Raw genomic sequence first — 16,517 nt, forward strand, 5'->3', positions numbered from 1 at the left:
GCTGGGATTACCTCCAGCCATCGGGACTCCAAACCCCATATTGTTAGCCTTTCCTTATATCTCACAAGAAACCTACTGTGTCTGGACCAAACAGGAGAAAGATGCCCTGAGCCAATGCCTGTATTTAGTCACCAAGATGCTTGATGGCATTTATGAACTTGGAGAACAATGAGAAACTCTCCCAGCTTTGAGGAATGACAAGTCATTTATCAGATCCTGCAAACATACAAAGAAAATCCTTTAGCCGTTCTTTTCTTTCCTTGTCTTCATAAAGAGGCCTGGCAAAGGAAAAAAGAAAAAACAAAAACTTCTTTCCTTTTTAGTTTTAGACAGTTCCAGAAATTGGATTCAATGGGCACTAGTGGCTCACATTTGTAATTCTAGCTATTCAGGAGGCTGAGATCGGGATGATCCTGTTTCAGTGCTGGCGTCTGCAGAAAACTCTGCTATACTTGGCAAAAAGCCAGGGTAGAGGCATGGCTCCAGTGGTAGAGCACCAGCTGAGTGAGCAAGCAAGTGAAACAAAGTCAACACAGAGGGCATCTGTAAAAAATAGGTCTAAAAGGATCAGATCCAATTCATGAGAGAGAAGACCATGGAGGGAAAGACACAGCTGTTTCCATAAAACCAGGTAGATGGAGGCAGTGTCTACTAAAAGCCAGGCTAGTCTGAGTAGCTCAGACCAAAGAGTACAACTATCTCTTTCCCCTAGAAGTTCTTATTATTTGGGGGATCTTGGTAGAAAGGAAAAAAATCACAATGTATATCTCTGCAGATCTTTTTTCTATATGTATGGTTCCCTCCAATTATGACCTGTCATGAAATGTTTGTTATTTTAGGTTGAGTACAATGGCTCATGACTATCATCCCAGACACTTGGGAGGCTGAGATCAAGAGGGTTATGGTTTGAGGTCAGTCTTGGGCAAAACATTTAACAAGATTCCATGACTCCATTTCAACAAATAAATCAAGTGATAGTATTCACCTGTAGTTGCCAGCTCCACAGTAACTATGGATAGAAGGATTTTAGCCTGATGCTGGCCCCAGGCAAAATATAGAAGACCTTATCTGAAAACTAACTAATGCACAAGGTCTGGTCTAAGGACATGGCTGAAAAGGTCAAGTTCTTTAGTAGCAAATATAAAAGGTCCTAGAGATCAAATCCCAGTACCGCCAAGATTCCTTGTCCTTTTTAAATGAAGAGAGTAGCTACAAAATGGGGAACTTTCATAAGATATGATTAATACATCTCTGTATTTTCTGTCAGTTTCAATTGTGGTCAAATAGCAGGTGTTTCCAGGCAGTGAATAAGTAGTTTGCATTTTTAAAATTAACAAACACCACTAAGGGGAGAAGAAGGAGGAGGAGAAGAAGAAAAAAATAAAACACCATCCACAGCCCACCAGAGTACTGTTTACCAAAGATGAAGCAGCTCCTGGCGATGGTTTGCAAACACCACCAGACTAGCTAGTGTAAATTCCCTGCGTTTAGTCATCCCTCTTCAGCCTGTCATAGATACTGAAGGGAAATGCAGAAACAGGAAATTACAGACTATTTTAAACAGCATGTTTTATTAACCTCACTTGCTGATGCACTTTATGGCAGGATGCGAGATTCAAGTGTTCATAAGTTACATCTTTGCAAGTACTTTTCCTAAGTGAGTTCTACCAGCGAAAATATGGCATGTACCCAGGGCTGGAAGCAATCTCTAAACTAGTAACTGTTTCACCCCAGGTCATGTAGCTATATCACATAAAACAGAGGTTTTAGCAGCGTGAAGAGAACATGCCTTGCTGATGTAACTCTAAACAACAAAGCCATCTTGTAGCAACTTATAAAAAACAACAACAGGCTTTAATGCATTTATTTTAAAGCACAGAATGAGAATAACAACAACCTTAAAAGGAATTACTAGAAACTATACATTATGTCTTCTTCCTTAAAAAAAAAAAAGACATAGTGATTTTATTCTTCTTTTCATGGGTTAGCGCTGTATCTAGTTTAAACCAGACTAAATCCTTGTCCTTGAAAAGGCCTAGTAAAAATCGGCAGGGATGGGTGATAAGCTTAATTATAAATAAAATGGCTCCAAATGTATGGGACTGTCATAAACATGGATGTGAACAATGAATTATTTCTTCATGTTTCCTGCTCTCAATGTTTGAGACATAAATGCCCGACTGTATAACATAGGAATCTTTGCGTTCCTGTCTAATAATTTCTGTGGGGTTGGTGTCTCTTCATGCTCATGTCTTCCACAAGTCCTGTGTGCTCTCCTCTGGACACACAGAAAGGCAGTCACCAAGTGCAGCTAGGTTCAGGTTTGTAACTTGGAGAGTGGAAGCCATGCCTGATGGAGTTAGTGAGCTCTAAATATACTTTCATTCCTTTCAGCTTTTGTTTAACAAAATACCATGTAATGGTTCAGATTTCTATTGCCTTAAAAGATCACTCCAAAGATTAGTGATTATTCTAATTACTGATCTGTTGTCAGATAGTAACTTCTGCTAGTTTTAAATCTTTCTACTCTCCTCTCATAGATCCTGTCCCTAGAACTCTTTCAAGGTGAGGTATAAGAAAAAGATTAGCTGGGCAGTGGCTGGTGCTTCACACCTGTAATTGTAGCTATTCAGGAAGCTGAGATCTGAGGATTGTGGTTCAAAGCCAACCTGCGCAGGAAAGTCCGTAAGATTTTTTTTGGGGGGGGGGGTCCGGTCGTGGGGCCTGAACTCTGGGCCTGGGCACTGTTCCTCAACTCTTCAGCTCAAGGCTAGCGCTCTACCACTTGAGCCACAGCGCCACTTCCAGCTTTTTTCTTTTTGCTTATGTGGTGCTGAGGAATGGAATCCAGGGCCTCATGCATGCAAGGCAAGCGCTCTACCACTGAGCCACCTTCCCAGCCCCAGTCCATAAAATTTTTATCTCCAATTAACCACCTGAAAACTGGAAGTGATGCTGTGGCTCAAAGTGGTATAGTGCTAGCCTTGAGTGCAAAAATGCAGAGACAGTACCCAGGCCCCAAGTTCAAGTCCCATGACAGACAGACCAAAAAAAAAAAAAATAGGGTTAGTTAGCTGCCAGTGGCTCATGCCCTTTAATCCAGCTACTCAGGAGGTTGAGATCTGAGGTCAGTCTGGGCAGTCTTCCCCGGCGGGCTCATCTGACAGACTCTTATCTCTGATTAGCCAGCAAAAGCCCCAAGTGTTAGTATGGCTCAATTGGTACAGCCCAGCTTTGAGTAGAAAAAGCCAACTGAGAATGTAGAGACCAGAGTTCAAGTTCTAGTACCCGTACCAAAAGAGAAAAAAAAAAAAACCACAGGATTTTTAAGAGCTGAAGCATACGATATTGTTCTTTTAAAGTGCTTTTGCCAGACCACGTTGTTCAACTACCTACTTTCGGAACGGAAGGTCCAGAGACAAGAGACAAAGGCTTCGGTTAAGGACGTGCAACTACATAACCCTGGGGAAGGGCAGACAGAGGCAGCACAGGGTGGAGAGCACCACAGCCTTTCCCAATCTGTCCTGGGCAATTCAGGTCATGGATTTATCTTACCGCAAAGGAGTGTTGGCTCCTTGGGGAAAAAAATCTAATTTCCTGTCACATGGGTAGAAATGGCAATGCCACCCAGGGGCCCTGGAGGTCTCAGGCTAGCACCAAGCAAATGTTCATCATTTGGGTGAATGTTTAGGGACTGTTTTGGTAAAGCAATTTCTTTTAGTATGCTGGAAATACTGTGAAGAGAAAATGACTGGCAATAACGGATTTTTTTTTTATGCGGATGGATTCAAAAGTCTTAACTCAAGCTGTGAGAAACAATTCTAGAAGGTCTTATTGAGCAGAAGCATGAGCTTCTCTTTGGGAGGCTGAGACCAGCCTGATTTACAATGTAAGACCTTGATTCAATAAAACAGTACTTTTTTTAAAAAGAGAAAATTAGCAACTCTATCATGTTCCTGCTTTGGCCATGAAGAATACATGAGATGCCCGGACCTCTTAAAAACAAAAGGATGAGTCATACTTTTTTCATATTTAAATCTCCATGTAGTTATCATGCTTATAGTAACAATGCTGCAGTTGACAAATGAATTATCCTCCAAGTAGCTTTCCCCTTTATCAAGTAAATTTTAGCTTCTGAGAATAAAGTTAGTATAACATTATATGAGCTACTTATAGTAATAATTGTAGCTGTTCTGTCCATTTATAGAGGGGCCATCTTCTTAACTAACAATACATTTCCTAAGGGACTTGTGAAGGGTTCAATACTTACAGCTTCATGCTACAAAAGGTTTTCAGAAACTTCCCCCACACAAACACCTTTACATTTTTTAAGATAGACCCTTATTTAATCACATCATTTAGGAGCATTGTGCTTCTTAAGCAACAAAAGACAAACCTACAATCTAAACGAAGACCATTTGGAAACACTGGCCTCTTGAAGAGTCTTATTTTGAAATTGCTTTGTAGTCCCTATTTACTAACTTCTGGATATTTTGAATGTTTCCCATTCACCCTCCCCCCCCCACCCCCCAGCAGAGACAGAATAAAAGAGAAATCTAGCTAAAATGAAATGTTAAAAAAAAAACCTTAATGAATTTTGATCATTTTAATAAATATATATCAAGAAAACCTCACTTTATTACAACACATTCATATACAGGCATCTATTGTCTAAATTTTCAACATCAAATGTTTATCAAATATTGAAAATAAAGGACAAAACATTACTAGACTATTTAGCTATAACACAAGAACATGTTTTAAAAATTGGTCCTTGCGGACAATTGTCCAAATGATCCTACTCATACACTGTATGAATGAGACCCATATTTAATATTAATAGCCATAATAAGAACAAAGCTTTATCTTGGAGAAACTGGGAGGTCTTACCTACTTCCTCCGTTTGGCATTTGGTTCCTGTGAAGTATTGTTACGGAGGTCCAAGTCAATTAGTGATCTTGGCAATAGGAATTAGTTTAGTGGAAGGAGTTGGCTGGAGTGAACGGAAGAAAGGTGGTCAGAGCCCTACTCTGACACTCTTTCAAATGGAGGAGAATATTGGCCAAATACATACATAGTCACTATTCCACCCCAAGTCCCATTTCTCCAAAATAACTTTTCAAAAACTAAGCATCTTTACATTCTTTAAGATAAAACCTTATGGATCACCACATCATTTCTTAACATTGTGCTTCTTAATCAACAGCAAAAAGTCATATATAAAAAACCACATGCTTTTATAATCTAAACGAGTGAAATGATGCAAAAAACAGATTAAAGGATAATGCATGCCACGGGGTTCATGAACTTCATTGGACAAGAGAAAACAAAAGCAAAACAAAACAATCCCAAACCCAAAAAACCCAAACCCCAGCAACAGACCAGACTGTTACCACAGAAACTCTCAAGCAGCTAGTGCTGGATCCTAATAGCTCTCGCTCTATTGTCTCCTCTAAGCCCTCTTCCCAATGTCAAACCCAAAGCAACTGGGCATAAAAAAGAAAAGAAGAATAGAGATGTTGAATCAAAAGTCGAACACAATAGTTCAAAGTTAACAGTTTCCAAACCATACAGATCCACCCTGTGATTTTTTTTGTTTGTGTGTATATATGTGTGTTTTTCTTTTCCTCTTTGTTAAATCCCTGCTGTAACTCTGATTTATCCTTAATTTTCACATTGGCAAAAATTAAGAGAAAGTAAGGCACCAAAAATCGCCCTGTATACCACCTCACTAAAAGCTTCATCACCCGTAAGCTACAGTGAAGTCAGGAATTCCCAGGGAATACCCCTCTCCAAGACTGTTGATTGCTCCCCTAAACAGGTGTTTCATTATGTCCCATCCTACTTTCCTCTGTCACAGAGAGACTGTCAGATACAAATACTTAATAGTGCTGCGAAGCCATTTCATCTAGCTCTCTGTCTTCAGTCTTTTATTTAGAAAAAAAATACTGCATCATAATTGAAGAAGCAGACCATCTTTTGCTGGTTATCTTGATTTGCTTACCAAAGAATGACTTAATTAATTGGCAAATGTATTGAACTTTCTTATCTAATGACAGGCTTCTTGGGAGACAATGAAAAATATCACAAGGTCACATAATCCCCCAATCTAGTCTACTGACTTTGTTTTTGGTAAGAAAACTAAGATATACTTTTAAGCATTGCGTCAACTGTTTTCTTGGTAAAAAGAAAAAAAAAAAATCACCACATTTCTAAGTAGCTCGCTGATGCCTACTACAGATGTTTTCTGCAATCTGTTCTCCAGGCATTAAAACGACATGGCATGTTCATGGCATAATTTCATCAGTTGTACAAAACTATAAAATCCATTCAAAATAAAATTTATGAGAGCTAATTGATCGTGCTGTGCATGCTTCAAAGTTTTGGCGAGAAGATGGCTCATATTTTATTTCCTTTGCTACAGCACAGCTTGTTACTTGACGAAGGCTCCTTTTTCCTTAAAGACTTTTTCCAAGACTCGCTCACATTGTTTTTTTCATTATATCCAGTCTCAAAGTAATCATAAAATTGGCCTTTGCATTCAAAATCAAGGTCATTTCCCACAGGTTCATGGCTGAGGGGGTCACCATCTCTGTTGGTCTCGTGATTTGCTTTCTCATCATTTAATTTGGCCTTTTCCTGGACACCAAGCGACCTGACATTAGTGACAAAGATTTCATTGGCAGGTATCTGGCCATCACTCTTGTAAATAGGTGCACTGCCCACGTGGAAATCCACCTGGTGGGAACAGCTTGGCAAAGGCAGAGGGGGAGAGGAGGAAGAGGAAGATGAGGAGGAAGAGGAAGAGGAGGCAGCGGCGGAGGTACTTCCAACACTAGCATTTACAGAAAGAGGCAAATTTAGGTAGTGACCACCACATTCTTGGTAAAAGCAGCAGGCATGGAACTTTTCGCACTCCTCTTTGGCCATCCGTGGTCGTTTCCGGTAAGGACAGTCTTGAGCCATGAACCACTCTTGGGCGGAGGCGCCATTGAAAGAGCAGGCAGGGAAGCACCAGTTGTTCTGCATGAGGATCTCTCCATGGATCCTTTTCATCAGGTTGTTGATGAGGACAGATCTTCGGAGGTACACCTCAGGATCATCAATAAACTTGAGCTTTTCTAAGGACATATAAAGGATGTGGGCTCGCTCCTCAAAAATGGAGATCGTCTAAAAGTGAAAAAAAAAAAAAAAAAGGAAGAGAAAGCTTAGGAGATGGACAACATCAAAATCTCACCACTTGGGCTGGGAAGTTGGCTCAGTGGTAGAGCGCTTGCCTTGCATGCCTGAGGCCCTGGGTTCGATTCCTCAGCACCACATAAGCAAAAAGAAAAAAGCCGGAAGTGGCGCTGTGGCTCAAGTGGTAGAGCGCTAGCCTTGAGCTGAAGAGCTGAGGGACAGTGCCCAGACCCAGAGTTCAGGCCCCACGACCGGACCCCCCCCAAAAAAATCTTACCACTTGTTAGGTGCCAGTGGCTCACGCCTGTAATCCTAGCTACTTAGGAGGCTGAGATCTGAGGATTGCAGTTCAAAGCCAGCCTAGGGAAGGAAAGTTCGTGAGACTCTTCTCTCCAATTACTCACCAGAAAATCAGAAGTGGAGCTATGGCACAAAGTGGTATAGTGTTAGCCTTGAGTAGAAAAGCTCAGGGACAAAGCCCAGGCCCTGAGTCCAAGCCTCATGACTCCCCCACCCCGCCAAACAATCAACAAAAAAACCTCCAAACCCTCACCACTGTGTGTGTTATTCTTGGCCATGTCTGGCTCCTGTTGTTCCTCCTCTTTGTCCCCTCGTGGTCCGTTAAGGAGGCTGACTCCAGTACCAGGGATAATCCCCAACCTGTCCTGGCACAGTGGTGTGGCCAAGAACCAGAGAATTTTCAAGTCATAGTGCTGTCAGTACTGGAACTTGAACTCAGGACCTGGGTGCTGTCCCTTAGCTTTTGTATTCAAGGGTAGTGCTTTACTACTTGTGGCACAGCTCCATTTCTGGCTTTTCTGGTGGTTAATTCAGGCTAAGAGTCTCACAGACCTTCCTGATTGGCTTTGAACTGTAATCCTTGGAGCTCTGCCTTCTGAGTAGCTAGGATTACAAGCATGAGCCACCAGTGCCTAGCTTATTTGTACTTTTTGAAAATGTGTGTGTAGGGGCTGGGAAGCTGGCTCAGTGGTAGAGTGCTTGCCTCCATGCATAAAGCTCTGGGTTTGATTCCTCAGCACCATGTAAACAGAAAAAGCTGGAAGTGGTGCTGTGGCTCAAGTGGTAGAGCGCTAGCCTTGAGCTGAATTGCTGAGGGACAGCGCCCAGACCCAGAGGTCAAGACCACAACGGACAAAAATAAGTAAATAAATGAAGTGTGTGTAAGCAAATATGCAAACATTGCAAAGCAATAAGTAAAAGATGCCAAGATGTAGGTCCTAATGCGTGCGCTTCCAAGTGTGGTCTAGCCATTAAGGAACAAGAGATTTAGCTTTCACTTCTTTCCTCTTAGTCCTCTGAGATTCATATGTGCAATTATCCTTGCTTAAGAAAAGGACAGCAATCATTAATGAGGCTTAGACCCAGACAGGATCTACCAGTTGAAGGACCAGAGAAGACTTCCTTTTGGAGCTGGGCAGAAGGGACACAGAGAAGATTATGAGAGGACTCACTTCTGGGCTGTGTGATATCCACACTGGGTAATGGTTGTTGCAAACCCAGTAGCAACTAGAAAAAGGCTACAGCCACCACACAGCAGCCACAGGGCTGCTATGCACAGCTCTCCCAAGTCATTAAAAACAACAACAACAACAATCATGGCATATCCTAAGGAGCTGTGAATTCAACCAGACCAGCCAAATGCAGAGACAGAAACTACACATGCAAGAAGCTCAGTACTTAGCAACACATGTTGGAATCTTTTTATGAGCAGGGACAAAAAATGCCATCTAAAGGGATAAGGATGGGGTCTGGGGGCAAGAGGCAACCATAGTCTGGGGAATATACCTTCCTTGATAAAAATCAGCAGGTTGAAGAAGGCTCCAAAAAAAATAGAACTAATATTTCAAAAGCTTACATGCTCAGTTCATAATCCCATTAATTTACCCCATCATGTGTTTTCTTACTATATAGATCCTCTCTCTCAAAAAAAAGTGAGCTCTGGTCTCTTCTTGGGAATGAATTCAGTTTCAAAAAACCAAGCTCATGGAATGATGTACAATGAAGTACATGCTATACTGAACGCACTCCATCAAGGAATGGTGAGCCTACCACTAACGGGTAAGGACAAGCCAAGGGTGGCTGCCCCAATCAGGCACACACAGAAGTAGTCGTGGCCAGTGAGAGCTCAGACTGGAGAGAGAATGGCAGAAGAGAACAAGAGCATTTCTTACATGTGAATGTGTAGGGTAACCAGAGCCCTCCATGCAACTTGAAAAAAATTAAATCGTAAGTACAAAAGACCTTCACTGCACTCTATAATTTTGTTATTTCTGGGGAGAGGATCTCTTTTGGACTCTCTCTTCAAGTACTCATGAAAAATAATACAAGATGGAAAAAAAAAAAGTGACAACCATTCATATGGCCCTCCAGAGAAGTGGTTCATTTTCATTGCTTGGGTAGAACAATTTAATTTCTGGAAATGGATCAAGCAACTGTTACTAAATAGTTTAAACTCTTAATAAAAATAATGACTTAAAAAAAACATACTTTATGGCTACAGCTGCTGAGTGGTGGGTGGAAATCCTCTTCCTCCACATATTTCCTCTTAAAGTATGAGATCTTGGATGTTGTTAAAGGATTTGAAATTCCCCTGTAATGGGATCCTGTGGTAATAAATCAGATATGACAAATGACATGCGGTTTGCCAGAGGTTCTCCAAACAAAATACTTTCATTTCCTTTCCTTCTAGAAGATAGTTGGCTCTCTCTTTGTCTGTACATGTGCTGATTAAAAATAAACATTTCTCTTTAATAGTTGCTATCACATGGAATTCTGTGAGCTAGGGCAGGCAAGACTTCTAGGCGATTTATTGGAAAAATGACATCATTCTGCATTTACTTAAATAATCAGACTCTTTAATTCTATGTACAGGCAAACTTCAGAAAGGGGAAGAGTGGAGTAACTGTGAAATAATATCAGTCTTCTGAATTGTTTCATTAATTAAAACACTTAACGCCACTGTTTAAATATATACATCTTTATCTAGAACCACTGGTAATCAAACCACTTTCTGTGTTATTGGCTCTAGCTTAGTAAACAAATGGTTATCTGCACACTGGAGTTATGACATTTCTTCTTTTAAAATACAAATTTAAGTATTTAAAATTTAAATTTGGGGGTAATTAAATTCCTTTTCACTCTTGAAAATGGAACATGTCAACCATGATCTGTTTTTTTTTTTTTAGACGCAAATCGCTCTTAATCCTTTTTTTTTTTTGGCAAAACAGAGTTCCCTGAATCTTGCTTGATATTTTAGTTTTTTAAAAGAAAAAAAAAATCAATCAAAGCCAATTGTCTTCATAAAGAGAAGAGACACCTGGCTGTAACCTCTGTGCCGATCATTTCATGTGATCATCTTGGGATAAAGATTTCATTGTGAGCACAAGAGGCCTGTGTAGCTCAGAAAACCACATCGTTCCCCAGGATAAAATACCAGAATCCACACTCTTGACTTTCAGTACTTGGATTGGCTCTGTTCAAAACACAGCCCCATGATTCTCAGGCAAGCCGAAGCCCTGGGAGCTGCAGGTTGGAATGTAATTTAAATACCACTTCTGGTCCTCTCCCAGGAGCCAGGGCTGGCTTAGGATGACTGTACAGACAGCCCTGAAGCATTAATAGCTCTCAGCTCAGAGAGGCGCCTGAAATACCACCTCCCCACCAGTGTGGCCACAGAAAGCAGTAGGGTCAAGAGCTCTACCTGCCAGTGGGGGGCCGGCTCCCCGATCTCCCTGCAAAGGAGCCTGCGCTGGCCCTGGGGGGCTGGGGCCTCGGTAGCTGTCAGCTTCCCATAGTGTTTGGTACCCGGTAATTTCGGCAGCCCCTTCCGAGACAATGGGCTCGCAGAATCTATTCATGGACAGAACCAGAGTCATCTCTGACAGCCTCAGATCTGTGGGAATAAAAAAAAAGAAAGGGAAAACAGCCCTGATCAAGAGCCAGCCAGGGGTTGACCTTGACATTTTCATCTCTTTGGCTTTGGGAAACTTTTACTTCCAGGTCTTCCCCCTTCATCCCCAACCATCAGATTCCCTACCCCCCCAGCGACACCCCCCCCCCAAGAAAACCTGAGCAAACTCTTGCTGCTATTAACTCAGCCTCTGTGTTCAGCAGTCTGCATTTCAGAGGCGGATCTTTAAAACCCCACTCCTTATTGTTCTCACATTCCCCTCAGCCCTCTTCCAGACAGCTGCTTTGCCTTCTAAACACATTTTCCTCCTGACCTTCCCAGCAGAAAATGTACCACTAAAAGGCAGGGCCAAAACCCTTGCTCTTCTTTTCTATTAATAAGGCAAAATCAATTTTCTACTCAATCCCCTGGGAGTCTCCTTTGATGAAATCTGCTAATCAATCAAGGCAAAAGGGTGGGGGAGGCAGAAATCTCCACCTTAATCCCAACTGATGCTCTGGGGTTCAGGTTCAGTCTGTGCCGCTGTCCCTGTCTCCTCTACAACACGCTGGGGGCTCCCTCCACTTTCTCCTCCCAGAGGGAAGCAGACAGAGAGACACTTGGTAGTTGTTTCCACCAGCCCTGATCGGCCTGAACTGGATCTGCCTCCAGTCAAAACACTGCTAGATGAAGACAGAAAATTGGCTCCAGTTTCCAGCCGTGAGTTGCAGTCCCACAGGAGCCAAGCACAACATCAACCGAGCAGGCAGAATATTAAACAGGAGCCAGGGCTCTGGGGCCAGAGGCAGCCAGAAACTCTTTAAACTGCAAAGCCCAGACGCAGGCAGGAACTTTCCAAGAGGCCACACATCACTGCCCTTCTCTCCAGTTCACGCCCTTCCCCTTGGGTCTGCAGGGAGATGAGGTGTCTCTATAGACATGCTGCCGGCCCTGCTCCCCCTTAGGTGATGGAAGACACTGCCAGAAGGGCTAAATGTTTTCAGTTGGTCCTTCATGAGGTTCAAGGTAGGGCCAAGGGCAAGTGCAAGGGAGAAGAATCTGCTATGAAAGCTTTAAAAAGACAAGCCTGGCACTGGTGGCTCACTCCCAACTCAGAAGGCTGAGATCTGAGGGTCACAGTTGAAGCCAACCAGGACAGGAAAGTCTGTGAAACTCTTATCTCCAAGTAACCACCAAAAAGATGTAAGTGGAGGTATGTCTTGGGTGGAAAAATATCAGTCTTGGGTAAAAAAGCGCTCAAGGACAGCGGTCAGGCCCTGAGTTCAAGCCCAGGCAGACAGAAAGACAGACGACAGACACACACAATAAATAAGCAAAAAGACCCACAGACCAGGGGTGACAGCAGAGCAGACAGTGCCTTGCTAACTGCCAATTCGTTTAGGAGACCCACGTCTCTACTGTCACTTTGCGGTTTGAAGTTGTTGCAAGGTGATGCCAGGCTTGCTTTCTGAAGATTGCCTTTCAAACATACACTTGAGGGTCTAGTTGGCTCTTTCTTTTCCAAATTAGATAGCTTGTAATGTTATGGAGAAAGGATGACTCTATCATTGTCTTGGAGTAAACTATTATTCCTTACCAGCTATTGCCAGGGTCCACTTCCAAGTAAAAGGAGGAAAAACATCAGGATAACAAGGAATGGCCTCATTAAAGAGACAAAGTCCTTCTGACAGAGCAGCTCTTAGCAGCAAAGGCCCTTTCATTAGGCTTCTCTCTGCCCTCTCAACGTCAGTCCCAATGCCACTGAAGACAGGGAAGGGCTCCAGGTCAGTGGGTAGAATGAGGATCTAGTTGATGTGGGCTACTAAACCTAGCGTCCCATTTCTTTTAAGATGCCCTCCAAAGAGACATCAGATAACCATATTGTAAGTGGGGGAGGGGAGGAGGAGTGTTTAGCTGATTCTTATCAGGAAATGTGAGATATGCCATTTCTTTTTCTCTTTGAGTCTTCAAAAAAAAATATTCACTTGCATTGATTCGACAAATCAGCCATTCTGTCTAGCATCCTTCAAATTCTGTATCCAAACGAAGTATCAGAGCTCATGATACTTTATTCCACAAAGACTCTTAGGAAATGGTCCAATCTTTCAACCTATTCTAAGAGACAATCATATCAGGAAATGCTATTGCTAAGAGCAAATCATAGCTTTTTTTTTTTTTTAATTAGAAACCAGAAGTTCTTTGATAGAGGACAACAATATTTCCCAGCTGTAAATTTACAACTCACTTTGATGGTGAATTCTGTGAAGATCCAAGCCTTTTTTAAAATGTCATTGTATGTACGTGAAGACAGGTGGACAAAGCCATGACCCTTAAAAGAAAGGTATTTTCAGGTCTCGAGTCACAATTACCTTTGCTTAATAGGACGTTAATGAGGCCTGTGCTGTTTTATGTTAGTCAGTTTGTTTATATTTTAATGACTTGGGGGGGGTGGCCTTGCTGCTGGTTGTTAAGAATTCCAGTGTTTCTATTTGTTAGTACTGTTTTTAGCATATAAAATACCACCATTATGCATTTGAACTTGAAAGGTGGCCTAATAGTTTTTATATTGGTTGTTTCTTTGGTTTACAACATCTAATTTCAGTAAGTTCTTACACACACACACCTTTCTTTTTTTGAATCGGAAACTGTTACACACTAAACCCTAAAAGAGAAAGGCTGAGTTCTGCAAGTGATTTATGTAAGCCTGAATAAAACATGAATGAACTAGGATTATTTGGGAGCGAAAGGAGGAGATTTTGCAACTGAGTCTTCCTAGTCTATCTGAATTACTCTGGGATATTAATAAACGAAGAAGGCAAGTTTAATGTTGAAGAAACATTGAACTGTACAGCACTAGGCACTCAACGTTTAATGTACATCTTTATTTGTAGTCTATGTAGGGAGCCAAACTCAGTATTCTCTGCGTGTGATTTACATTACAATCCTGCTATGGTATTCAGAAACTTGTCTACAAATTTACATGCTGTTAATATTAAATATAGCCACTATATATACATATGTGTGTGTGCGTGCTTTTTCCCTTAGCATCAGAAGTGTGTGAATTCAAAAGGAGCTGATAAAGTGTGTTTTGTCTGCATATTGGTCAAAATAAGGAAGTCCTAACCTACTATGCTCTGGCTCCTGTGTCTTTTGTCATGCAAGTGGATATAGTAGCAAGACTGACTCAAGGGTCCTCAGCAGGCTGAAGGCTGGACATCAAGGCATTTATCTCTATACAATTTGGTTTTTGCATATGAGTTGGGCTTGCTCTTCCCATGGAGCCATTATGATGTTAATAGTTGCGGTTGACACCAGGCAAACATTCAGTAGCACCTTCACTTTAGCTCCTGGTCATGGTTTTAACGGGCCTCCTCCTACTTGTCACTGGCAATTAGAGAACATCTTTAGAGCATTAGAGCAGTCAGAGAAAAGATTCCGAGCCTGGAAAGCAGGTAATTCAAAGGCTGGCATTTCCAGAGCAGCTCAGGTGCACTGGACTGTCCCACTCGGGTGGACGTAAGCCCCTGTCCTCGACGTTGTCCCTACAAGCTCTCAACAACTTGTCTGCCGGTGGTGTTAGAAGGGATCAGATGATCAGGGCAAAATCTTCCAACCCTCCTAAAGAGGCAGGTGTGGCTTTTGTGCAGGTCTCTGTAGCCCTCCTGCCTGCCTGGATCATCCACTGTGGAGTCTCACAGCCAAGAGCCTTTGGCTGGGTCTCAAGAGCGGGGAATGGGAGGTTGCGGCCCAGAATGAGAGCCCTGGTGCTGGCTGTCTCCAGACCAAGTCAGCGGGAAGTGTGTGTGTGTGTGGGGGGGGGGAGGTTAGGGGGAGTCTGAGGGGCCAATCTGGCCAGCGGGTAGCACCCACCGAGTCGCCCTGAACAGACCCTAGGGGGGTTCACTCCACAGCCCAAGCCCCTTTTCCTGGACAGTGGGCAGTGCTGGTCTGGCTTGTGGCTGCAGGAGAAAGTAAACAACCCAAGAGTCTGGGAACAAAGGCAAGTTGTATTCCAAGGTGCCAGAGCACAGTACCTCTCCTGCAGAATTAAGTGCTATCATTATTCTTTCTGGCTCCTTCCTTCCTTTCTTCTTCTCTCTTCCTTTTATATATACATAAAAAAAATTAAACCAAGTTTCCTTCTAAGGGAAATAAACACACCAAAGGTAGGATTCCAAGGGAATGACTCAGGACGGCTGGCAAGGCTGGCGATGCTGGCCGGGACTCGCCGCCACTCCGCCCGCCACGGATGCCTGCCGGGTCTCGGGGCTGCCACCCCCCACCCCACGCCGCCCTCCCCGGCTGCCCAGCGCCCGGCGCGGCGGGAACCCGGCGGACGCCCCCCCCCCCTCGCCCGGGCCGCTTCGCCTGCGGCCGCAGTCCCACCCTCGGGAAAGTTGCTGGGTCCGGGGGAGGGGCAGGGGGCAGCGGCCTGGGCCCGCGGGGAGGTGAGCTGAGGACAGACGAGCCGCCGCCGCCCGCAGCGCGGCTCGGCAGCGCGGGAGGAGGGCGCGGGGGCGGAGGTGGCGGGGACCGGAGGTGTCAGCTCCGGCTCCCGCTGGAGATCGCGCGCTCCTGACACCCGTAACCCCTCCCTCCCCACCTGCCAACGCCGCGGTGCCCAGCCCGGGGGGGTCCCCCCCCCGCCCGCCACACCCGACCGAGCTCGGGACGAGGGGCTGAGCCGCCCTCCCCCCCCCCCCCCAGCCCCGAGGTCTCCTCGGAGCAGCTGTCCCCAACCTCGGCATGGCTCCTGCGCGCGCGGGCGGGAGCCGGAGCGGCCCGGGGGACACCGGGGCTCCCGCCCCGATGAAGGGAGCCGCGGTGGTCGCCAGCCCCGGGGAGAAGCCCCGCGTCCTCCCCCGCGACCGGCCGAGCGCGGACCCTGGTGCAAGCCCCTGGGGTTGGGGGACGCGCGGGAGGCCGCGTGGCGCGGGTGTGTGTGCGCGCGCGCGGGCAGGAGAACCCCCCCCCCGCTCCTCCCCGGAGACCCGGCCTCGCCCTCCGCCCGCCCGCCCCCCGCAGCCCGCGCCCGGCCCGGCTCTTACCGCGGGGGTCAGCGGGGAGGCGGCGACCGCCGCGCAGGGGCTGCCGCGGGTCCGCGGTGCGCTCGGCGCCAGCCCGGCCGCCCGGTGCGCGCTCGTGCGGGTGGCGATCCCGGTCCCCGCGGCCCGGTCGGTGGTGTCCGCAGACGCGCGCGCGCGGCGGGCGAGGGTCCCGGGCAGGTCCCGCCGCCGCGACCCGGGCGCTGCGCCGCCGTCGCTGCAGACGGTTATGGTAATGAGCGGCGGTGTCTAGCGAGCGGCGTGCGAAACCCGTCAATCCTGTTTGCCATTTCCCCGTGGATTTCCGAGGAGAGGTTCTGCAGGATGCCCCCGGGGCGAGGGGGGGGAACACGACGAGCGCCCGCCCTCCTGCCTCCCTCCCT

The 16,517-nt window shown here is 45.2% G+C and overlaps 1 protein-coding gene across 1 annotated transcript; it reads right to left on the bottom strand.

Moving 5' to 3' along the window:
• Nucleotides 1–4,591: 4,591 nt before the first annotated feature.
• Nucleotides 4,592–16,203, bottom strand: Sertad4 (SERTA domain containing 4). Its single transcript, XM_042681943.1, has 4 exons — nucleotides 16,138–16,203; nucleotides 10,901–11,092; nucleotides 9,688–9,803; nucleotides 4,592–7,170 (listed from the first exon to the last, which is right to left on the bottom strand). The coding sequence occupies exons 2-4, from the start codon at nucleotides 11,073–11,075 to the stop codon at nucleotides 6,400–6,402; spliced, it is 1,062 nt and encodes a 353-aa protein (XP_042537877.1). The 5' UTR covers nucleotides 11,076–11,092; nucleotides 16,138–16,203; the 3' UTR covers nucleotides 4,592–6,399.
• Between the last annotated feature and the right edge of the window lie 314 nt (nucleotides 16,204–16,517).

This window comes from Dipodomys spectabilis, unplaced genomic scaffold, assembly GCF_019054845.1.
Source record: "Dipodomys spectabilis isolate Male_0828 unplaced genomic scaffold, ASM1905484v1 ptg000069l, whole genome shotgun sequence".
In the NCBI taxonomy this organism is placed as follows: domain Eukaryota; kingdom Metazoa; phylum Chordata; class Mammalia; order Rodentia; family Heteromyidae; genus Dipodomys; species Dipodomys spectabilis.

Excerpts from the sequence above, each read along its gene's own strand:
- Sertad4 (XM_042681943.1), bottom strand. The coding sequence starts at position 11,075 with ATGACTCTGGTTCTGTCCATGAATAGATTCTGCGAGCCCATTGTCTCG. Across the intron at positions 9,804-10,900 it reads AGCCGGCCCCCCACTGGCAG|GATCCCATTACAGGGGAATT; the intron begins GTAGAGCTCTTG and ends TTATTACCACAG. Across the intron at positions 7,171-9,687 it reads TCAGCAGCTGTAGCCATAAA|ACGATCTCCATTTTTGAGGA; the intron begins GTATGTTTTTTT and ends TTTCACTTTTAG.